At 36.8% G+C, this 24641-nt stretch overlaps 1 protein-coding gene across 7 annotated transcripts in view; it reads right to left on the minus strand.

Annotated features, from left to right (window-relative positions):
- Positions 1-24641, minus strand: part of ube2l3b (ubiquitin-conjugating enzyme E2L 3b) — a 100534-nt gene that overhangs the window by 35538 nt on the left and 40355 nt on the right. Inside the window, exons 4-7 of one of the 7 annotated variants that reach the window (XR_011086668.1) lie at positions 5075-5167; positions 4581-4694; positions 4199-4426; positions 1-742 (exon numbers count right to left, since the gene is read on the minus strand). The exon at positions 1-742 is cut by the window's left edge and continues 1606 nt beyond it. The exons of 3 other annotated variants lie outside the window; for them this stretch is intronic. Coding sequence is in view for 1 of the 4 variants with exons in the window: in XM_049762451.2 (XP_049618408.1) it covers positions 690-742 (53 nt within the window). In the remaining 3 variants the exon portion in view is untranslated. The remainder of the gene's footprint in view (positions 743-4198; positions 4427-4580; positions 4695-5074; positions 5168-24641) is intronic. 3 more of the 7 variants (XR_011086667.1, XR_011086670.1, XM_049762451.2) reach the window with 3 other exon arrangements.

Genomic DNA, 24641 nt, shown 5'->3' on the forward strand with positions numbered 1-24641 from the left:
TTTAATAGTAGGGCAAACTGCTCATGAATTGACAGTCTATAGTGCCTTATAAAAGGCTTTTAGATTTTTGCAGCTCCAGAAAGGTACGGTTTTTTTTGGGTTTTTTTTGGGCCAATATGGCTCTTTGAGCATTTTTGGTTGCCGACCTCTGCCCTAAACCATGAGGTTGAATCATCTTTGTTTTGAGGTCATTTGTCAGTTGTTTTGAGGCTCTCATGTTGCCACTCTTCAGGGAAGATGCAAAGAGGAGAACAACTTGCAACTAGCCACCTTAAATACCCTTTCTCATGATTGGCTTCACCTGTGTATGTAGATCAAGGGTCAATGAGCTTACCAAACTAATTTTCTGTTCCAGTAATTAGTGCTAAAGGCATTCAAATCAATAAAACAACAAGGGTGCCCATATTTATGCACCTGCCCACTTTTGTTTAAGTAATGATTGCACATTTTCTGTAAATCCTATCAACTTTATTTCATTTCTCAAAAATCACTGTTTGTCTGCTATATGATATATTTAACTGAAATTGCTGATCCGAACAACCAATGATAAAGGAAAATCTTGGAAATGATCAGGGGTGCCCAAACTTTTTCATACGACTGTAAGTGGCACCAGATCCTGCCTTTTGTATCCTACTAAGCGAAGAACAGGTTTTACGTATCTTTTCCCTCGCTGATTCACACCTAGCATCTCAATAACCCCTGTTTTCCTCTTCGATCCACCAGCCTTCCCTTCCCATCCGTGCTGTGGAAAACGAAACAAAAAAATATAAAAATAATAATAATGTTAATAATAATTTTTATTTGTAAGGCGCCTTTCAAGGCACTCAAGGTCGCCGAACACCCATAAAATAGCAGGCACAATTAAAAGAAAAGAGAGTCTAAAAGCAAAGCACATCTGCAGCAGAGTAATAAAATTAGAAAAACGCCTGCCTAAACAGGTGGGTTTTGAGGTGAGATATGAACAGTTTGATGGAGTCAATGTTTCTGATGTCCGGGGGGAGGGAATTCCAGAGACGAGGGGCAGAGCAACTGAAGGCTCTGGCCCCCATAGTTGACAGACGGAATCGGGGGACAGTGAGGGTGATACTGGAGGCAGACCTGAGAGACCGGGTGGCAATGTGTATGTGAAGGAGGTCTGACAGTTATGGAGGGGCAAGGTTATGGATAGCCTTGAATGTGTGGAGGAGGATTTTATAATCAATGTGCTGTTTTATGGGGAGCCAGTGAAGTTGGTGTAGAACGGGAGTGATATGGGTTCCGGTGACAATGCGAGCAGTAGCAATTTATGGAGGAGTTTGTGAGGGAGACCGACAAGGATTGAGTTACAATAATCCAGACAAGAGGTGACAAGAGAGTGGACTAGGATAGCGGCACTGTGTGGGGTGAGTGATGAACAGAGGCGCTTGATGTTACGGAGGTGGAAATAGGCAGAACGGATAGTGTTGTTTATGTGGGTGCTGAATGATAGGGTGCTATCAAGGACGACAGCCAGGCTCTTTGACTGAGGAGAAGGGGAAACCGAGGAACTGTCAATGGTGAGCGTGAAACAGGGTTGTTTGTTGAGAGAGGTTTTGAGGACTTTTGTCACTGTTTAGTTTAAGGAAGTTTGAGGTGAACCAGGATTTAATTTCTTGAAGGCACGCATTTAGGGAGGAGGGTGGGAGGCTGGAAGGATGTTATATTTACAGAAAATCTGACCAAGTGGGAGGAGATAAATGATAAATAGGATAGGACCAAGGACGGAATCCTGGTGAACACCAGAGGACACGGGGGAGGGGTGAGATGTGAATGATTTTAATTGGATAAATTGAGAATGGCCGGAGAGACAAGAGTGAAACCAGTGCAGGGGTGTGTCAACCAGTCCAATAGAGGCTAGTCTTCCTAGGAGGATGGAGTGAGAGATGGTGTCGAAAGCTGCACTTAAATCAAGAAGAATGAGTATGGATATGAGACCAGAGTCGGTTGCAATCAAGAGATCATTGTTGATTTTAATAAGGGCTGTTTCTGTACTGTGTCGAGGGCGAAAACCAAACTGGAACCGTTCGTATAGATTATTAGTGAGGTGGGTGTGGATCTGTGATGCAACGACTTTTTCGAGAATTTTGGAGAGAAATAGCAGGTTGGAGATGGGACGGAACTTACTGAGGATATTGTGGTCTAAGCCAGGTTTTTTAAGAGTCGGTGTGACTGTAGCAGATTTGAAAGATAGAGGGACAGAACCAGAGGTGAGGCAAGAATTGAGGATGGCAGTAATCAGGGGGAGCAGAGAGGGGAGGGAGCCTAAGACCAGGGAAGAAGGCAAGGGGTCAAGTTAACATGTAGATGGCTTTAAATTTTGAATGAGTTTAGATAGATCAGCAGTAGAGAGAAGTTGGAAGCAGGAAAGAGAGGTGGGGTGGGATGAGGAAGGAAAGAAGATGAACAGCTAGACGTGTTAGGGGTCAGTTGTTGGTGGATAGTGGCTATTTTATTGACGAAGAAGGATATCAGGGTGTTACAGTGACCAGTAGAGTAGAAGTGTTGGGGGAGGGAGTCACAGGGGCGGGTTTAATTACTAATTATGGAGAACAGCTGGTGTTTCCCACACCAGCTGTAATTTTCTCCGCAAAATAGTGCGATCTTACGGAGAAGCCACTCCAGCTGTCGTCCTTTGGCTTTCTGTTGACGTAGATGAGGAGAGAACCAGGGAGTAGAGTGGGGGAAAGAAACAGTTCGGGTTTTGAGGGGGACAAATTAGTTTAGCAGAGTTTGTAATCCATTGTCTTAAGTAGAAACAAGCTGATCCAGGGTGTATGGGGGGGGATATGGTGGGGAGACTGCCAATGGCTGTGGTGAAATCTGCTAAATTGATGTTTTTGATATTGTGAGGCTAAGATTAAAAGAAACTAACAAATGATCAGAGAAGCCTGTTCCCAGATCAACAGAAGAGCAGTTAAGAGGAGTGACACCGGAGCAGCAGACTAGATCTAAAATACGGCCTTTGGTGTGGGTGGGGAAATCAATGTGTTGTTTAAGTCCAAAGCTGTCCAGGCAGAAGGTGAAATCCTTAGTAAGAGTGGTGTTGGAGTTGTCCATGCGGTTATTTAAGTCACCTAGCAGAATGATGTTGGATGAAAGTGAGCAGATGTGAGTGAGGAATGTGGTGAATTAATAAAGTCCTTATTTGGTTTGGGTGGGCGGTAGATATTAGCTAAAATAATTGGTATGGGTCCATTTAGCTGCAGAGCCACAGATTCAAAATAACTGATCTCTGGCACTAAAACAGATGAGACCTTCCAAGTCTCATGGTGAAGTATTGCAAGACCTCCTCCTCGACCGGTGAGATGTGGTAAACAAACCCGGGTGGACACGAGTCGTTCAACTGAGAAAAGTCACCAGGATGTTGCCACGTTTCAGTCAAACACAGAAAAACAAACTTGCAGTCAAGGAGGAGGTCCTCTAGCAGCTGTCCCTTGCCGGCGAGGGAGCGGATGTTAAGTAGTCCCAGTTTGACGTCACAGTGTTGGTTCGAGCAGGAAGCATTAGCTAACCTAGCTAGGCTAACCAATGCACAGTGATCAACCTTCCTTTTGACGTTTCTTGGTGGATGGCGGCGAGTGGAAGACCAGATGGTGTTTATGGCAGTGGAGTCATCGATGTGGTAGTTGCTCCACGGTGGATGTATCTCCGGTGGTGACGGCGAGCGATGTCCGGGAAGCGGTGCAGTGCAGGTGGGGGAGCAAACCGGTAGTACCGGAGTTCGAGAAGCTCCGCGTTTGTGTAGTGAATCTGGGTTGACGCTGAATGAATCATGGCGGACAGAGTAGTCCAGAGCATGGAGCTCACAGCGAGGTTGTTAATATGCATAATGCACGGCCCAGACAGGAAAACGATGATCAGGACCGGCGAAGCAGCGACCAGGTGTAAAGCAACACGCTAGCACACAGGTAGCAGCTGAGCGGTGTAGAAAAATACGCTACAAACAAACAAGTCCGCTTGAGAGTTGACCCAGAATAAAGCCAAGAGTACCACTTTCATCCAAGTTTAGTGATCTGCTGCAGACTTTGCAGGAAATCAAGCAAAACGTTAAAAATGTCCAGAGAGCAGCGGCAGCAATACGCGCCAGCGTTCACTCACATCGGGGATCAATCATGTGATCAAAACACTAGGAATGATTACAAAATGTACTCTGTAATTCAATGGTAATTTAAATTAGTACCTTGATACTAATGCTGCCTTTTCTTTTATGTCTAAAGTGGCTATCATCAATGGTGACAAACTGCTGATGCCACCCTATGTATTGGCCTCTTGCTTTCTGATTGATATCGGTCCATCGCAGTAATGCACACATTGCAGTTTTTGAGTTATCTTATACAGGGTTGTTGAGCGTCCAGAAAAGTCATCACTGATCATGTCCACTTGACGTAGATGCAGGCCTTGTACAAATCTGATAAAACAAAAATTATTATAACAGTTTTTCTTAAGGCTTTTCTTTAAGTCTTCAATTGTTTCCAACTGTAAATTTATATAGTATTTCTATTGATATAAACAGTTGCTATGATAGAGACGGACTAAAATCATAAATCCATGCCATAGTGTACCTGCAGACAAAGCGCATCCAGTTAATGAGGGAGACCTCTGAATTGCTGAATCGAGATTTGTGTCATATTGACCTCTTCAGTTTCTTCCTTCTGTGGTGATGGCTTTTGAAAACCCTGACAATACATACAAGTAAAGATAAAATAACACAGGCCAGGGTAGTGGCTGGAGCAGTGATTCTTAAACATTTACATGTCGATGGCACCCAAATTAATGTTGAATTGGCCCTGGACCCTATCCAGAAATATTCTGTGCCAGGCGCAAATTGTGAATTATTAAATCATTACGACATGTTATGATATTGGATATACATTAGTATTAAGTAGTGCAGTTTTTACTCATGCATTTATATCAATTGTTTCCATAAATTAAGACAATGATGAATATTGTCATCTCACAATAAGTTTAATTTTTACGAGACGTCTGGCCCAAAAGACCCATGCAAGTTGTACTTTTACACAAATTATATATAATAAAAAATATAAAAAAAACTTACCATGCAAAGTTGTCCACACAAACTGATTGTGTGAATGTGATCTTGTGTTTGTATTTTTTGGCATCTCATCTGTCTTCTTAGAAGCCTTTTCTCCTGCATCAATTTGATTATTTCTCAATGTCTTCATTCGGACTTAGTTCTGCCTTCGATAAGATCTCTGAGCCCAAGCATTATTGAGCAGCGATATTACAGTATGACTTGATTAGGACCAAATATTTTCTCATACTATGTTCTTTCCACACAAATCACACAAGTTTCTTGAGTCTCTGAGACTAGCTCCTAACAGATTTAATTGCATAATTGGTTGGAGGCCAAACAAGCCAATCATAATTGTATTCATGAGCTCTTTCATCATTCTGGTTGGTTGTCAACTTGTCCATCACCTTGCATCACCATGGTACTTTGATGAGTGACAACTTAAACAGACACGCCCTTCCTTCGCTCACTCAGCAAGCCAGTGTTTTCTGGCATAAGCAATTCGATGCAACTTCTATGCAATTCGTCTGATACAACTACTACAAATACACTCACAAGAAATGAAAACAGAGCGCACAGCTCCAAAATCAGCAGAAAGACTGACGCTTATGCTATGAAAACGAGTGCAGACAATATTATTAAAATGAAATACAGTTTGTTATTTTTGAGTCATCTCAAACTTACCACTTTATTGTGTCCGTCGTTTCCATAGATTGAAGGATCTGAACCATCAATGAAATGAGGTCTTTCGGCAAATCCTTCTCTAAACTGAAATTTGACCAGGCACTTTTTTGAGGTACTGATGTTTTGCAATGATTTGCGTGGATTGATGCATCCAACAACGGAACATTTTGATCTCTCCACTTCAGTATCCTTGAGTTGTTTGGACTACAAAAGTCTCACAGAGTCATAAACAAGGCGGATTCGTCTTAAACATGGCCAATTTGCGAATACGCCATATTCATTACTCAGATTTTAGTTTGTCCCGCCCCATTAGATGTGATGTAATAGATAGAAAACGTCTTAGAAAACAGAGAAATGTGAATGGAGTAAAGAAATAACCCCCTAAAACGATCATAACAGTATTTCTGCAGCACCTGGTGGGACATATTACCGTATTTTTCGGACTAAAAGTCGCTCCGGAATATAGGTCGCATTAGCCATAAAATGCACAATAACGTGAAAAAAAAAAACATATAAGCCGCTCCGGAGTATAAGTTGCATTTGGGGGGAAATTTATTCGACAAAATCTAACACCAACAACAGACATGAACGAGCAACAACAGGCTAAACAATAGGTATGCTAACGTGACATAAACGAAGAGCTGAGAACGGGCCTGACGTAACAGAGTTATTCAAATAACTATTACATAAACACGTTTAGAAAATCATCTGTGTCACTCCAAATCATTAAATCCATCGATCGTCCTTTATGTCAACAATGGGTGCGCGTCGCTGACGACGCTTGCACTTCAAAATATTCCACAGGCCCATATAACGATATATAAATTATATATCAAATAACTACTAGAAAATGCAATTTCTGGAGAAATTGCGTGTGAAGGCGAAGACTTTGAATCACTTCTTGGGGAATGATGCCGAATGATGTTGAAATGAGTTGAATTTCTTGAGAAAAGTGGAAAATAGAAGTGTAACACTAAATTTTGAAGAATTAGGTTGAATTTCAAATTTGAAGTTTGGAATTTTTGGTAAGTGGGAGGTTGTGGAATAGGTAGGCAAAAGATGAACAGTTGAAAGTTGGAACGGGTTGAAACGGTTAAAAAAAGTTAGAGCAAATCTTGACTCCCCATAGAGAATGAATGGGAATTAAAAGAAAAAGCAATTGCGCCAACATTTTTTGAAATTTGCAATAAAAGGACAAAAACCGGCTTCAGGAGGTTCACTTTTGGGGTTAAAATGTTGAAACGGGTTCAATCGGACAAAAAATGCAAAAGTTAGCGCCTAGTGTAGCTATTTAGGGCAGTTAATGTTGAAATAAGGTCACTTCCGGGGTGATTTGGGTCACTTCCGGTCTATTTGGGTCACTTCCGGTTTGAGTAGAGGCACTTCCGGTCTAGCCGAGGTCACTTCCGGTTTATTTGGGGTCACTTCCGGTTTAAAAAGGTCACTTCCGGTTTAAAAAGGTCACTTCCGGTTTGATTTGGGGTCACTTCCGGTTTACCTGGGGTCACTTCCGGTTCATTTGGGGTCACTTCCGGTTTGATTTGGGTCACTTCCGGTCTATTTGAGTGACTTCCGGTTTGAATAGAGGCACTTCCGGTCTAGCTGAGGTCACTTCCGGTTTATTTGGGGTCACTTCCGGTTTAAAAAGGTCACTTCCGGTTTAAAAAGGTCACTTCCGGTTTGATTCGGGGTCACTTCCGGTTTACTTGAGGTCACTTCCGGTTCATTTGGGGTCACTTCCGGTTTGATTTGGGTCACTTCCGGTCTATTTGGGTCACTTCCGGTTTGAATAGAGGCACTTCCGGTCTAGCTGAGGTCACTTACGGTTTATTTGGGGTCACTTCCGGTCGCGAATTTTGCGAAATCGGAAAATTTTCGGAACGAGAAAAATGGAAGCGCTCATCTCGTGAATATTTGGAATACATCAAAAGTGGAACAGAGTGAATCGGATGAACTATGTGGAAGAAGAAGCGGGACAAAAAAGTGTGGAGAATATAATAGAAGAATAATAATAATAATAATAATAGAGAATGGTGTAGAATAACATATGTGTGAAGGCCATCGCCTTCACACAATAATAATAATAGAGAATGGTGTAGAATAACATATGTGTGAAGGCCATCGCCTTCACACAACTAGAAAATGCAATTTCTGGAGAAATTGCGTGTGAAGGCGAAGACTTTGAATCACTTCTTTGGGAATGATGCCGAATGATGTTGAAATGAGTTGAATTTCTTGAGAAATGTGGAAAATAGAAGTGTAATACTAAATTTTGGAGAATGTGGTTGAATTTCAAATTTGAATTTTGGAATTTTTGGTAAGTGGGAGGTTGTGGAATAGGTAGGCAAAAGATGAACAGTTGAAAGTTGGAACGGGTTGAAACGGTTAAAAAATGTAGAAGTTAGAGCAAATCTTGAATCCCCATAGAGAATGACTGGGAAAAGAAAAAGCAATTGCGCCAAAATATTTTGAAATTTGGAACAAAAGGACAAAAAACGGCTTCAGGAGGTTCCATTTTGGGGTTAAAATGTTTAAACGGGTTTAATCGGACAAAAATTGCAAAAGTTAGCTAAAATTTAGCTATTTAGGGCACTTAATGTTGAAATAAGATCACTTCCGGTTTGATTTGGGTCACTTCCGGTTTGATTAGAGGCACTTCCGGTCCAGCTGAGGTCACTTCCGGTTTATTTGGGGTTACTTCCGGTTTAAAAAGGTCACTTCCGGTTTAAAAAGGTCGCTTCCGGGTTGATTTGGGGTCACTTCCGGTTTACCTGAGGTCACTTCCTGTTTACCTAAGGTCACTTCCGGTTCGATTTGGGGCACTTCCGGTTCATTCTAGGTTCATTGGGAGCACTTCAGGGTCAATCCAAGATGGCCGCCACACTGGAAGTGGGGGTCAAGGGTTGAATTGTGTAAGCATAGTGGAAGTGGGGGTGAAGGGGGTGAATATGGTAAGGATGAGGTGACCAAAGTGAATAAAGTTGGAATGGGTTGAATCGGTTGAAAAATGTAGAAATTAGAGTAGAAAAACCAAATTTTGTAGAATTTGGTTGAATTTCAAATTTGAAAATTTGGAAATTTTGGTAAGTGGGAAGGTGTGGAATAGGTAGGCAAAAGATGAACAGTTGAAAGTTGGAATGGGTTGAATCGGTTGAAAAACGTAGAAGTTAGAGTAGAAAAACGAAATTTTGGAGAATTTGGTTGAATTTCAAATTTGAAATTTTGGAATTTTTGGTAGGTGAGAAGTTGTGGAATAGGCAGGCAAAAGATGAACAGTTGAAAATTGGAATGGGTTGAATCGGTTGAAAAATGTAGAAACTAGAGGTGAAAAACGAAATTTCGTGAAATTTTGTCGGAATTTTTAACGTGAAAACGTGAAATTTTTGAATTTGGGAATTTTGGGAATGTCGAGAATCATTCCGAATGTGGTTTGAATGTGCTGAATGAGGTGAATTTAAAAGGGGAATGACGTAAATGTGAAATGTAGAATCTGCCATTGAGAATGAATGGGGAAAAATTTGTCGTAAATTCGCGAATTTTGCGAAATCGGAAAATTTTCGGAACGAGAAAAATGGAAGCGCTCATCTCGTGAATATTTGGAATACGTCAAAAGTGGAACGGAGTGAATCGGATGAATTATGTGGAAGAAGAAGCGGGACAAAAAAGTGTGGAGAATAAAATATAATAATAACTAGAAAATGCAATTTCTGGAGAAATTGCGTGTGAAGGCGAAGACTTTGAATCACTTCTTGGGGAATGCTGGCGAATTATGCTGAAACGAGTTGAATTACTTGAGAAATGTAGAAAATAGAGGTGAAAAACGGAATTTTGGAGAATTTGGTGGAATTTCAGAATTTTGGAGAATTTGGTTGAGTTTAAAATCTTAAAATGTGGAATTTATGGCAAGTAGAAATTTGGGGAATAGGTAGGAAAAAGATGAAGAGTTGAAAGTTGGAATGAGTTGAATCGGTTGAACAATGTGAAAATTAGAGTAGAAAAACACATTTTTGGAGAATTTGGTTGAATTTCAAATTTCAAAATTTGGAATTTTTTGTAAGGGGAAGTTGTGGAATAGGTAAGCACAAGATGAAGAGTTGAAAGTTGGAATGGGTTGAATCGGTAGAGAAATGTAGAAATGAGAGTAGAAAAACGAAATTTTGGAGAATTTGGTTGAATTTCAAATTTGGGTTTTTTGGTAAGTGGCAAGTTGTGTAATACGTAGGCAAAAGATGAAGAGTTGAAAGTTGGAATGGGTTGAATGGGTTGAAAAATGTACAAATTAGAGTCGAAAAACGAAATTTTGCAGAATTTGGTTGAATTTCAAATTTGGAATTTTTGGTAAGTGGGAAGTTGTGAAATAGGTAAGCAAAAGATGAAAAGTTGAAAGTTGGAATGGATTGAATCGGTTGCACAATGTAAAGATTAGAGTAGAAAAACAAAATGTTTGAGAAAATTTTTTGAATTTCAAATTTTTAATTTTTGGTAAGTGGGAAATTGTGGAATAGGTAGGCAAAAGATGAAGAGTTGAAAGTTGGAATGGGTTGAATCGGTTGAACAATGTAGAAATTACAGTAGAAAAACGAAATTTTGGAGATTTTGGTTGAATTTCAAATTTGGAATTTTTGGTAAGTCGGAAGTTGTGGAATAGGTAGGCCAAAGATGAAGAGTTGAAAGTTGGAATGGGTTGAATCGGTTGAACAATGTAGAAATTAGAGTAGAAAAACAAAATGTTGGAGAATTTGGTTGAATTTCAAATATGGAATTTTTGGTAAGTGGGAAGTTGTGGAATAGGTAGGCAAAAGATGAAGAGTTGAAAGTTGGAATGGGTTGAATCGGTTGAACAATGTAGAAATTAGATTAGAAAAACGAAATTTTGGAGAATTTGGTTGAATTTCAAATTTGGAATTTTTGGTAAACGGGAAGTTGTGGAATAGGTAGGCAAAACATGAACAGTTGAAAGTTGGAATGAGTTGAATCGGTTAAAAAATGTAGAAATTAGAGTAGAAAAACAACATTTTTGAGAATTTGGTTGAATTCCAAATTTGGAATTTTTGGTAAGTCGGAAGTTGTGGAATAGGTAGGCAAAAGTTGAAGAGTTGAAAGTTGGAATGGGTTGAATCGGTTGAACAATGAAGAAATTAGAGTAGAAAAACAAAATGTTGGAGAATTTGGTTGAATTTCAAATATGGAATTTTTTGGTAAGTGGGAAGTTGTGGAATAGGTAGGCAAAAGATGAAGAGTTGAAAGTTGGAATGGGTTGAATCGGTTGAACAATGTAGAAATTAGATTAGAAAAACGAAATTTTGGAGAATTTGGTTGAATTTCAAATTTGGAATTTTTGGTAAACGGGAAGTTGTGGAATAGGTAGGCAAAACATGAACAGTTGAAAGTTGGAATGAGTTGAATCGGTTAAAAAATGTAGAAATTAGAGTAGAAAAACAAAATGTTGGAGAATTTGGTTGAATTTCAAATATGGAATTTTTGGTAAGTGGGAAGTTGTGGAATAGGTAGGCAAAACATGAACAGTTGAAAGTTGGAATGAGTTGAATCGGTTGAAAAATGTAGAAATTAGAGTAGAAAAACAAAATTTTTGAGAATTTGGTTGAATTCCAAATTTGAAAATTTGGAATTTTTCATAAGTTGGAAGTTGTGGAATAGTTAGAAAAAGATGAACAGTTGAAAGTTGGAATGGGTTGAATCGGTTGAAAAACGTAAAAGTTAGAGTGGAAAAACGAAATTTTGGAGAATTTGGTTGAATTTCAAATTTGGAATTTTTGGTAAGTGGGAAGTTGTGGAATAGGTAGGCAAAAGATGAACAGTTGAAAGTTGGAATGAGTTGAATCGGTTGAACAATGTAGAAAAAAGTGGAATGATGTAAATGTGAAATGTCGAATCTGCCATTAAGAATGAATGGGGAAAAATTTGTCGTAAGTTCGCGAATTTTGCGAAATCGGAAAATTTTCGGAACGAGAAAAATGGAAGCGCTCATCTCGTGAATATTTGGAACACGTCAAAAGTGGAACGGAGTGAATCGGATGAACTATGTGGAAGAAGAAGCGGGACAAAAAAGTGTGGAGAATAAAATATAATAATAATAATAATAATAATAATAATAATAGAGAATGGTGTAGAATAACATATGTGTGAAGGCCATCGCCTTCACACAATAATAATAGAGAATGGTGTAGAATAACATATGTGTGAAGGCCATCGCCTTCACACAATAATAATAACTAGAAAATGCAATTTCTGGAGAAATTGCGTGTGAAGGCGAAGACTTTGAATCACTTCTTGGGGAATGCTGGCGAATTATGCTGAAACGAGTTGAATTACTTGAGAAATGTAGAAAATAGAGGTGAAAAACGGAATTTTGGAGAATTTGGTGGAATTTCAGAATTTTGGAGAATTTGGTTGAGTTTAAAATCTTAAAATGTGGAATTTATGGCAAGTGGAAATTTGGGGAATAGGTAGGAAAAAGATGAAGAGTTGAAAGTTGGAATGGGTTGAATCGGTTGAACAATGTGAAAATTAGAGTAGAAAAACACATTTTTGGAGAATTTGGTTGAATTTCAAATTTCAAAATTTGGAATTTTTTGTAAGGGGAAGTTGTGGAATAGGTAAGCAAAAGATGAAGAGTTGAAAGTTGGAATGGGTTGAATCGGTAGAGAAATGTAGAAATGAGAGTAGAAAAACGAAATTTTGGAGAATTTCGTTGAATTTCAAATTTGGGATTTTTGGTAAGTGGGAAGTTGTGTAATACGTAGGGAAAAGATGAAGAGTTGAAAGTTGGAATGGGTTGAATCGGTTGAAAAATGTACAAATTAGAGTCGAAAAACGAAATTTTGCAGAATTTGGTTGAATTTCGAATTTGGAATTTTTGGTAAGTGGGAAGTTGTGAAATAGGTAAGCAAAAGATGAAAAGTTGAAAGTTGGAATGGATTGAATCGGTTTCACAATGTAAAGATTAGAGTAGAAAAACAAAATGTTTGAGAATTTGGTTGAATTTCAAATTTTTAATTTTTAATTTTTGGTAAGTGGGAAGTTGTGGAATAGGTAGGCAAAAGATGAAGAGTTGAAAGTTGGAATGGGTTGAATCGGTTGAACAATGTAGAAATTACAGTAGAAAAACGAAATTTTGGAGATTTTGGTTGAATTTCAAATTTGGAATTTTTGGTAAGTGGGAAGTTGTGGAATAGGTAGGCAAAAGATTTAGAGTTGAAAGTTGGAATGGGTTGAATTGGTTGAACAATGTAGAAATTAGAGTAGAAAAACAAAATGTTGGAGAATTTGGTTGAATTTCAAATTTGGAATTTTTGGTAAACGGGAAGTTGTGGAATAGGTAGGCAAAACATGAACAGTTGAAAGTTGGAATGGGTTGAATCGGTTGAACAATGTAGAAATTAGATTAGAAAAACGAAATTTTGGAGAATTTGGTTGAATTTCAAATTTGGAATTTTTGGTAAACGGGAAGTTGTGGAATAGGTAGGCAAAACATGAACAGTTGAAAGTTGGAATGAGTTGAATCGGTTAAAAAATGTAGAAATTAGAGTAGAAAAACACAATTTGAGAATTTGGTTGAATTCCAAATTTGGAATTTTTGGTAAGTCGGAAGTTGTGGAATAGGTAGGCAAAAGATGAAGAGTTGAAAGTTGGAATGGGTTGAATCGGTTGAACAATGTAGAAATTAGAGTAGAAAAACAAAATGTTGGAGAATTTGGTTGAATTTCAAATATGGAATTTTTGGTAAGTGGGAAGTTGTGGAATAGGTAGGCAAAAGATGAAGAGTTGAAAGTTGGAATGGGTTGAATCGGTTGAACAATGTAGAAATTAGATTAGAAAAACGAAATTTTGGAGAATTTGGTTGAATTTCAAATTTGGAATTTTTGGTAAACGGGAAGTTGTGGAATAGGTAGGCAAAACATGAACAGTTGAAAGTTGGAATGAGTTGAATCGGTTAAAAAATGTAGAAATTAGAGTAGAAAAACAAAATGTTGGAGAATTTGGTTGAATTCCAAATATGGAATTTTTGGTAAGTGGGAAGTTGTGGAATAGGTAGGCAAAACATGAACAGTTGAAAGTTGGAATGAGTTGAATCGGTTTAAAAATGTAGAAATTAGAGTAGAAAAACAAAATTTTTGAGAATTTGGTTGAATTCCAAATTTGAAAATTTGGAATTTTTCATAAGTTGGAAGTTGTGGAATAGTTAGAAAAAGATGAACAGTTGAAAGTTGGAATGGGTTGAATCGGTTGAAAAACGTAAAAGTTAGAGTGGAAAAACGAAATTTTGGAGAATTTGGTTGAATTTCAAATTTGGAATTTTTGGTAAGTGGGAAGTTGTGGAATAGGTAGGCAAAAGATGAACAGTTGAAAGTTGGAATGAGTTGAATCGGTTGAACAATGTAGAAAAAAGTGGAATGATGTAAATGTGAAATGTCGAATCTGCCATTAAGAATGAATGGGGAAAAATTTGTCGTAAGTTCGCGAATTTTGCGAAATCGGAAAATTTTCGGAACGAGAAAAATGGAAGCGCTCATCTCGTGAATATTTGGAACACGTCAAAAGTGGAACGGAGTGAATCGGATGAACTATGTGGAAGAAGAAGCGGGACAAAAAAGTGTGGAGAATAAAATATAACTAGAAAATGCAATTTCTGGAGAAATTGCGTGTGAAGGCGAAGACTTTGAATCACTTCTTGGCGAATGCTGGCGAATTATGCTGAAACGAGTTGAATTACTTGAGAAATGTAGAAAATAGAGGTGAAAAACGGAATTTTGGAGAATTTGGTGGAATTTCAGAATTTTAGAGAATTTGGTTGAGTTTAAAATCTTAAAATGTGGAATTTATGGCAAGTAGAAATTTGGGGAATAGGTAGGAAAAAGATGAAGAGTTGAAAGTTGGAATGAGTTGAATCGGTTGAACAATGTGAAAATTAGAGTAGAAAAACACATTTTTGGAGAATTTGGTTGAATTTCAAATTTCAAAATTTGGAATTTTTTGTAAGGGGAAGTTGTGGAATAGGTAAGCAAAAGATGAAGAGTTGAAAGTTGGAATGGGTTGAATCGGTAGAGAAATGTAGAAATGAGAGTAGAAAAACGAAATTTTGGAGAATTTGGTTGAATTTCAAATTTGGGATTTTTGGTAAGTGGGAAGTTGTGTAATACGTAGGCAAAAGATGAAGAGTTGAAAGTTGGAATGGGTTGAATCGGTTGAAAAATGTACAAATTAGAGTCGAAAAACGAAATTTTGCAGAATTTGGTTGAATTTCAAATTTGGAATTTTTGGTAAGTGGGAAGTTGTGAAATAGGTAAGCAAAAGATGAAAAGTTGAAAGTTGGAATGGATTGAATCGGTTGCACAATGTAAAGATTAGAGTAGAAAAACAAAATGTTTGAGAATTTGGTTGAATTTCAAATTTTTAATTTTTAATTTTTGGTAAGTGGGAAATTGTGGAATAGGTAGGCAAAAGATGAAGAGTTGAAAGTTGGAATGGGTTGAATCGGTTGAACAATGTAGAAATTACAGTAGAAAAACGAAATTTTGGAGATTTTGGTTGAATTTCAAATTTGGAATTTTTGGTAAGTCGGAAGTTGTGGAATAGGTAGGCCAAAGATGAAGAGTTGAAAGTTGGAATGGGTTGAATCGGTTGAACAATGTAGAAATTAGAGTAGAAAAACAAAATGTTGGAGAATTTGGTTGAATTTCAAATATGGAATTTTTGGTAAGTGGGAAGTTGTGGAATAGGTAGGCAAAAGATGAAGAGTTGAAAGTTGGAATGGGTTGAATCGGTTGAACAATGTAGAAATTAGATTAGAAAAACGAAATTTTGGAGAATTTGGTTGAATTTCAAATTTGGAATTTTTGGTAAACGGGAAGTTGTGGAATAGGTAGGCAAAACATGAACAGTTGAAAGTTGGAATGAGTTGAATCGGTTAAAAAATGTAGAAATTAGAGTAGAAAAACAAAATTTTTGAGAATTTGGTTGAATTCCAAATTTGGAATTTTTGGTAAGTCGGAAGTTGTGGAATAGGTAGGCAAAAGATGAAGAGTTGAAAGTTGGAATGGGTTGAATCGGTTGAACAATGTAGAAATTAGAGTAGAAAAACAAAATGTTGGAGAATTTGGTTGAATTTCAAATATGGAATTTTTGGTAAGTGGGAAGTTGTGGAATAGGTAGGCAAAAGATGAAGAGTTGAAAGTTGGAATGGGTTGAATCGGTTGAACAATGTAGAAATTAGATTAGAAAAACGAAATTTTGGAGAATTTGGTTGAATTTCAAATTTGGAATTTTTGGTAAACGGGAAGTTGTGGAATAGGTAGGCAAAACATGAACAGTTGAAAGTTGGAATGAGTTGAATCGGTTAAAAAATGTAGAAATTAGAGTAGAAAAACAAAATGTTGGAGAATTTGGTTGAATTTCAAATATGGAATTTTTGGTAAGTGGGAAGTTGTGGAATAGGTAGGCAAAACATGAACATTTGAAAGTTGGAATGAGTTGAATCGGTTGAAAAATGTAGAAATTAGAGTAGAAAAACAAAATTTTTGAGAATTTGGTTGAATTCCAAATTTGAAAATTTGGAATTTTTCATAAGTTGGAAGTTGTGGAATAGTTAGAAAAAGATGAACAGTTGAAAGTTGGAATGGGTTGAATCGGTTGAAAAACGTAAAAGTTAGAGTGGAAAAACGAAATTTTGGAGAATTTGGTTGAATTTCAAATTTGGAATTTTTGGTAAGTGGGAAGTTGTGGAATAGGTAGGCAAAAGACGAACAGTTGAAAGTTGGAATGAGTTGAATCGGTTGAACAATGTAGAAAAAAGTGGAATGATGTAAATGTGAAATGTCGAATCTGCCATTAAGAATGAATGGGGAAAAATTTGTCGTAAGTTCGCGAATTTTGCGAAATCGGAAAATTTTCGGAACGAGAAAAATGGAAGCGCTCATCTCGTGAATATTTGGAACACGTCAAAAGTGGAACGGAGTGAATCGGATGAATTATGTGGAAGAAGAAGCGGGACAAAAAAGTGTGGAGAATAAAATAGAAGAATAATAATAATAACTAGAAAATGCAATTTCTGGAGAAATTGCGTGTGAAGGCGAAGACTTTGAATCACTTCTTTGGGAATGATGCCGAATGATGTTGAAATGAGTTGAATTTCTTGAGAAATGTGGAAAATAGAAGTGTAATACTAAATTTTGGAGAATGTGGTTGAATTTCAAATTTGAATTTTGGAATTTTTGGTAAGTGGGAGGTTGTGGAATAGGTAGGCAAAAGATGAACAGTTGGAACGGGTTGAAACGGTTAAAAAATGTAGAAGTTAGAGCAAATCTTGAATCCCCATAGAGAATGACTGGGAATTAAAAGAAAAAGCAATTGCGCCAAAATATTTTGAAATTTGGAACAAAAGGAAAAAAAACGGCTTCAGGAGGTTCCATTTTGGGGTTAAAATGTTTAAACGGGTTTAATCGGACAAAAATTGCAAAAGTTAGCTAAAATTTAGCTATTTAGGGCACTTAATGTTGAAATAAGATCACTTCCGGTTTGATTTGGGTCACTTCCGGTCCTGCTGAGGTCACTTCCGGTTTATTTGGGGTCACTTCCGGTTTAAAAAGGTCACTTCCGGTTTAAAAAGGTCACTTCCGGTTTGATTTGGGGTCACTTCCGGTTTACCTAAGGTCACTTCCTGTTTACCTAAGGTCACTTCCGGTTCGATTTGGGGCACTTCCGGTTCATTCTAGGGTCATTGGGAGCACTTCAGGGTCAATCCAAGATGGCCGCCACACTGGAAGTGGGGGTCAAGGGTTGAATTGTGTAAGCATAGTGGAAGTGGGGGTGAAGGGGGTGAATATGGTAAGGATGAGGTGACCAAAGTGAATAAAGTTGGAATGGGTTGAATCGGTTGAAAAATGTCGAAATTAGAGTAGAAAAACCAAATTTTGTAGAATTTGGTTGAATTTCAAAATTGAAAATTTGGAAATTTTGGTAAGTGGGAAGGTGTGGAATAGGTAGGCAAAAGATGAACAGTTGAAAGTTGGAATGGGTTGAATCGGTTGAAAAACGTTGAAGTTAGAGTAGAAAAACGAAATTTTGGAGAATTTGGTTGAATTTCAAATTTAAAATTTTGGAATTTTTGGTAGGTGAGAAGTTGTGGAATAGGCAGGCAAAAGATGAACAGTTGAAAATTGGAATGGGTTGAATCGGTTGAAAAATGTAGAAACTAGAGGTGAAAAACGAAATTCCGTGAAATTTTGTCGGAATTTTTAACGTGAAAACGTGAAATTTTTGAATTTGGGAATTTTGGGAATGTCGAGAATCATTCCGAATGTGGTTTGAATGTGCTGAATGAGGTGAATTTAAAAGGGGAATGACGTAAATGTGAAATGTAGAATCTGCCATTGAGAATGAATGGGGAAAAATTTGTCGTAAATTCGCGAATTTTGCGAAATCGGAAAATTTTCGGAACGAGAAAAATGGAAGCGCTCATCTCGTGAATATTTGGAATACGTCAAAAGTGGAACGGAGTGAATCGGATGAATTATGTGGAAGAAGAAGCGGGACAAAAAAGTGTGGAGAATAAAATATAATAATAATAATAATAATAGAGAATGGTGTAGAATAACATATGTGTGAAGGCCATCGCCTTCACACAATAATAATAACTAGAAAATGCAATTTCTGGAGAAATTGCGTGTGAAGGCGAAGACTTTGAATCACTTCTTGGGGAATGCTGGCGAATCATGCTGAAACGAGTTGAATTACTTGAGAAATGTAGAAAATAGAGGTGAAAAACGGAATTTTGGAGAATTTGGTGGAATTTCAGAATTTTGGAGAATTTGGTTGAGTTTAAAATCTTAAAATGTGGAATTTATGGCAAGTGGAAATTTGGGGAATAGGTAGGAAAAAGATGAAGAGTTGAAAGTTGGAATGGGATGAATCGGTTGAACAATGTGAAAATTAGTGTAGAAAAACACATTTTTGGAGAATTTGGTTGAATTTCAAATTTCAAAATTTGGAATTTTTTGTAAGGGGAAGTTGTGGAATAGGTAAGCAAAAGATGAAGAGTTGAAAGTTGGAATGGGTTGAATCGGTAGAGAAATGTAGAAATGAGAGTAGAAAAACGAAATTTTGGAGAATTTGGTTGAATTTCAAATGTGGGATTTTTGGTAAGTGGGAAGTTGTGTAATACGTAGGCAAAAGATGAAGAGTTGAAAGTTGGAATGGGTTGAATCGGTTGAAAAATGTACAAATTAGAGTCGAAAAACGAAATTTTGCAGAATTTGGTTGAATTTCAAATTTGGAATTTTTGGTAACTGGGAAGTTGTGAAATAGGTAAGCAAAAGATGAAAAGTTGAAAGTTGGAATGGAGTGAATCGGTTGCACAATGTAAAGATTAGAGTAGAAAAACAAAATGTTTGAGAATTTGGTTGAATTTCAAATTTTTAATTTTTGATTTTTGGTAAGTGGGAAGTTGTGGAATAGGTAGGCAAAAGATGAAGAGTTGAAAGTTGGAATGGGTTGAATCGGTTGAACAATGTAGAAATTACAGTAGAAAAACGAAATTTTGGAGATTTTGGTTGAATTTCAAATTTGGAATTTTTGGTAAGTCGGAAGTTGTGGAATAGGTAGGCAAAAGATGAAGAGTTGAAAGTTGGAATGGGTTGAATCGGTTGAACAATGTAGAAATTAGAGTAGAAAAACAAAATGTTGGAGAATTTGGTTGAATTTCAAATATGGAATTTTTGGTAAGTGGGAAGTTGTGGAATAGGTTGGCAAAAGATGAAAACTTGAAAGTTGGAATGGGTTGAATCGGTTGAACAATGTAGAAATTAGATTAGAAAAACGAAATTTTGGAGAATTTGGTTGAATTTCAAATTTGGAATTTTTGGTAAACGGGAAGTTGTGGAATAGGTAGGCAAAACATGAACAGTTGAAAGTTGGAATGAGATGAATCGGTTAAAAAATGTAGAAATTAGAGTAGAAAAACAAAATTTTTGAGAGTTTGGTTGAATTCCAAATTTGGAATTTTTGGTAAGTGGGAAGTTGTGAAATAGGTAAGCAAAAGATGAAAAGTTGAAAGTTGGAATGGATTGAATCGGTTGCACAATGTAAAGATTAGAGAAGAAAAACAAAATGTTTGAGAATTTGGTTGAATTTCAAATTTTGAATTTTTGGTAAGTGGGAAGTTGTGGAATAGGTAGGCAAAAGATGAAGAGTTGAAAGTTGGAACGGGTTGAATCGGTTGAACAATGTAGAAATTAGAGTAGAAAAACGAAATTTTGGAGATTTTGGTTGAATTTCAAATTTGGAATTTTTGGTAAGTCGGAAGTTGTGGAATAGGTAGGCAAAAGATGAAGAGTTGAAAGTTGGAATGGGTTGAATCGGTTGAACAATGTAGAAATTAGAGTAGAAAAACAAAATGTTGGAGAATTTGGTTGAATTTCAAATATGGAATTTTTGGGAAGTGGGAAGTTGTGGAATAGGTAGGCAAAAGATGAAGAGTTGAAAGTTGGAATGAGTTGAATCGGTTGAACAATGTAGAAATTAGAGTAGAAAAACGAAATTTAGAAAGATTTGGTTGAATTTCAAATTTGGAATTTTTGGTAAACGGGAAGTTGTGGAATAGGTAGGCAAAACATGAACAGTTGAAAGTTGGAATGAGTTGAATCGGTTGAAAAATGTAGAAATTAGAGTAGAAAAACAACATTTTTGAGAATTTGGTTGAATTCCAAATTTGAAAATTTGGAATTTTTCATAAGTTGGAAGTTGTGGAATAGTTAGAAAAAGATGAACAGTTGAAAGTTGGAATGGGTTGAATGGGTTGAAAAACGTAAAAGTTAGAGTGGAAAAACGAAATTTTGGAGAATTTGGTTGAATTTCAAATTTGGAATTTTTGGTAAGTGGGAAGTTGTGGAATAGGTAGGCAAAAGATGAACAATTGAAAGTTGGAATGAGTTGAATCGGTTGAACAATGTAGAAAAAAGTGGAATGATGTAAATGTGAAATGTCGAATCTGCCATTAAGAATGAATGGGGAAAAATTTGTCGTAAGTTCGCGAATTTTGCGAAATCGGAAAATTTTCGGAACGAGAAAAATGGAAGCGCTCATCTCGTGAATATTTGGAACACGTCAAAAGTGGAACGGAGTGAATCGGATGAACTATGTGGAAGAAGAAGCGGGACAAAAAAGTGTGGAGAATAAAATAGAAGAACTAGAAAATGCAATTTCTGGAGAAATTGCGTGTGAAGGCGAAGACTTTGAATCACTTCTTGGGGAATGATGGCGAATGATGTTGAAATGAGTTGCATTTCTTGAGAAATGTGGAAAATAGAAGTGTAATACTAAATTTTGGAGAATTTGGTTGAATTTCAAATTTGAAGTTTGGAATTTGTGGTAAGTGGGAGGTTGTGGAATAGGTAGGCAAAAGATGAACAGTTGAATGTTGGAACGGGTTGAATCGGTTAAAAAATGTAGACGTGAGAGCAAATGTTGAATCTCCATAGAGAATGAATGGGAATTAAAAGAAAAAGCAATTGCGCCAAAATATTTTGAAATTTGGAACAAAACGTAAAAAAACAGCTTCAGGAGGTTCACTTTTGGGGTTAAAATGTTGAAACGGGTTCAATCGGACAAAAAATGCAAAAGTTAGCGCCTAATGTAGCTATTTATGGCAGTTAATGTTGAAATAAGTTCACTTCCGGGTTGATTTGGGTCACTTCCGGTCCATTTGGGTCACTTCCGGTCTGATTAGAGGCACTTCCGGTCCAGCTGAGGTCACTTCCGGTTTATTTGGGGTCACTTCCGGTTTAAAAAGGTCACTTCCGGTTTAAAAAGGTCACTTCCGGTTTGATTTTGGGTCACTTCCGGTTTACCTGAGGTCACTTCCTGTTTACCTAAGGTCACTTCCGGTTTGATTTGGGCCACTTCCGGTTCATTCTAGGTTCATTGGGAGCACTTCAGGGTCAATCCAAGATGGCCGCCACACTGGAAGTGGGGGTCAAGGGTTGAATTTTGTAAGCATAGTGGAAGTGGGGGTGAAGGGGGTGAATATGGTAAGGATGAGGTGACCAAAGTGAATAAAGTTGGAATGGGTTGAATCGGTTGAAAAATGTCGAAATTAGAGTAGAAAAACCAAATTTTGTAGAATTTGGTTGAATTTCAAAATTGAAAATTTGGAAATTTTGGTAAGTGGGAAGGTGTGGAATAGGTAGGCAAAAGATGAACAGTTGAAAGTTGGAATGGGTTGAATCGGTTGAAAAACGTTGAAGTTAGAGTAGAAAAACGAAATTTTGGAGAATTTGGTTGAATTTCAAATTTAAAATTTTGGAATTTTTGGTAGGTGAGAAGTTGTGGAATAGGCAGGCAAAAGATGAACAGTTGAAAATTGGAATGGGTTGAATCGGTTGAAAAATGTAGAAACTAGAGGTGAAAAACGAAATTCCGTGAAATTTTGTCGGAATTTTTAACGTGAAAACGTGAAATTTTTGAATTTGGGAATTTTGGGAATGTCGAGAATCATTCCGAATGTGGTTTGAATGTGCTGAATGAGGTGAATTTAAAAGGGGAATGACGTAAATGTGAAATGTAGAATCTGCCATTGAGAATGAATGGGGAAAAATTTGTCGTAAATTCGCGAATTTTGCGAAATCGGAAAATTTTCGGAACGAGAAAAATGGAAGCGCTCATCTCGTGAATATTTGGAATACGTCAAAAGTGGAACGGAGTGAATCGGATGAATTATGTGGAAGAAGAAGCGGGACAAAAAAGTGTGGAGAATAAAATATAATAATAATAATAATAATAGAGAATGGTGTAGAATAACATATGTGTGAAGGCCATCGCCTTCACACAATAATAATAACTAGAAAATGCAATTTCTGGAGAAATTGCGTGTGAAGGCGAAGACTTTGAATCACTTCTTGGGGAATGCTGGCGAATCATGCTGAAACGAGTTGAATTACTTGAGAAATGTAGAAAATAGAGGTGAAAAACGGAATTTTGGAGAATTTGGTGGAATTTCAGAATTTTGGAGAATTTGGTTGAGTTTAAAATCTTAAAATGTGGAATTTATGGCAAGTGGAAATTTGGGGAATAGGTAGGAAAAAGATGAAGAGTTGAAAGTTGGAATGGGATGAATCGGTTGAACAATGTGAAAATTAGTGTAGAAAAACACATTTTTGGAGAATTTGGTTGAATTTCAAATTTCAAAATTTGGAATTTTTTGTAAGGGGAAGTTGTGGAATAGGTAAGCAAAAGATGAAGAGTTGAAAGTTGGAATGGGTTGAATCGGTAGAGAAATGTAGAAATGAGAGTAGAAAAACGAAATTTTGGAGAATTTGGTTGAATTTCAAATGTGGGATTTTTGGTAAGTGGGAAGTTGTGTAATACGTAGGCAAAAGATGAAGAGTTGAAAGTTGGAATGGGTTGAATCGGTTGAAAAATGTACAAATTAGAGTCGAAAAACGAAATTTTGCAGAATTTGGTTGAATTTCAAATTTGGAATTTTTGGTAACTGGGAAGTTGTGAAATAGGTAAGCAAAAGATGAAAAGTTGAAAGTTGGAATGGAGTGAATCGGTTGCACAATGTAAAGATTAGAGTAGAAAAACAAAATGTTTGAGAATTTGGTTGAATTTCAAATTTTTAATTTTTGATTTTTGGTAAGTGGGAAGTTGTGGAATAGGTAGGCAAAAGATGAAGAGTTGAAAGTTGGAATGGGTTGAATCGGTTGAACAATGTAGAAATTACAGTAGAAAAACGAAATTTTGGAGATTTTGGTTGAATTTCAAATTTGGAATTTTTGGTAAGTCGGAAGTTGTGGAATAGGTAGGCAAAAGATGAAGAGTTGAAAGTTGGAATGGGTTGAATCGGTTGAACAATGTAGAAATTAGAGTAGAAAAACAAAATGTTGGAGAATTTGGTTGAATTTCAAATATGGAATTTTTGGTAAGTGGGAAGTTGTGGAATAGGTTGGCAAAAGATGAAAACTTGAAAGTTGGAATGGGTTGAATCGGTTGAACAATGTAGAAATTAGATTAGAAAAACGAAATTTTGGAGAATTTGGTTGAATTTCAAATTTGGAATTTTTGGTAAACGGGAAGTTGTGGAATAGGTAGGCAAAACATGAACAGTTGAAAGTTGGAATGAGATGAATCGGTTAAAAAATGTAGAAATTAGAGTAGAAAAACAAAATTTTTGAGAGTTTGGTTGAATTCCAAATTTGGAATTTTTGGTAAGTGGGAAGTTGTGAAATAGGTAAGCAAAAGATGAAAAGTTGAAAGTTGGAATGGATTGAATCGGTTGCACAATGTAAAGATTAGAGAAGAAAAACAAAATGTTTGAGAATTTGGTTGAATTTCAAATTTTGAATTTTTGGTAAGTGGGAAGTTGTGGAATAGGTAGGCAAAAGATGAAGAGTTGAAAGTTGGAACGGGTTGAATCGGTTGAACAATGTAGAAATTAGAGTAGAAAAACGAAATTTTGGAGATTTTGGTTGAATTTCAAATTTGGAATTTTTGGTAAGTCGGAAGTTGTGGAATAGGTAGGCAAAAGATGAAGAGTTGAAAGTTGGAATGGGTTGAATCGGTTGAACAATGTAGAAATTAGAGTAGAAAAACAAAATGTTGGAGAATTTGGTTGAATTTCAAATATGGAATTTTTGGGAAGTGGGAAGTTGTGGAATAGGTAGGCAAAAGATGAAGAGTTGAAAGTTGGAATGAGTTGAATCGGTTGAACAATGTAGAAATTAGAGTAGAAAAACGAAATTTAGAAAGATTTGGTTGAATTTCAAATTTGGAATTTTTGGTAAACGGGAAGTTGTGGAATAGGTAGGCAAAACATGAACAGTTGAAAGTTGGAATGAGTTGAATCGGTTGAAAAATGTAGAAATTAGAGTAGAAAAACAACATTTTTGAGAAT

Source organism: Syngnathus scovelli, chromosome 3, assembly GCF_024217435.2.
Source record: "Syngnathus scovelli strain Florida chromosome 3, RoL_Ssco_1.2, whole genome shotgun sequence".
NCBI classification, from domain to species: Eukaryota; Metazoa; Chordata; class Actinopteri; order Syngnathiformes; family Syngnathidae; genus Syngnathus; species Syngnathus scovelli.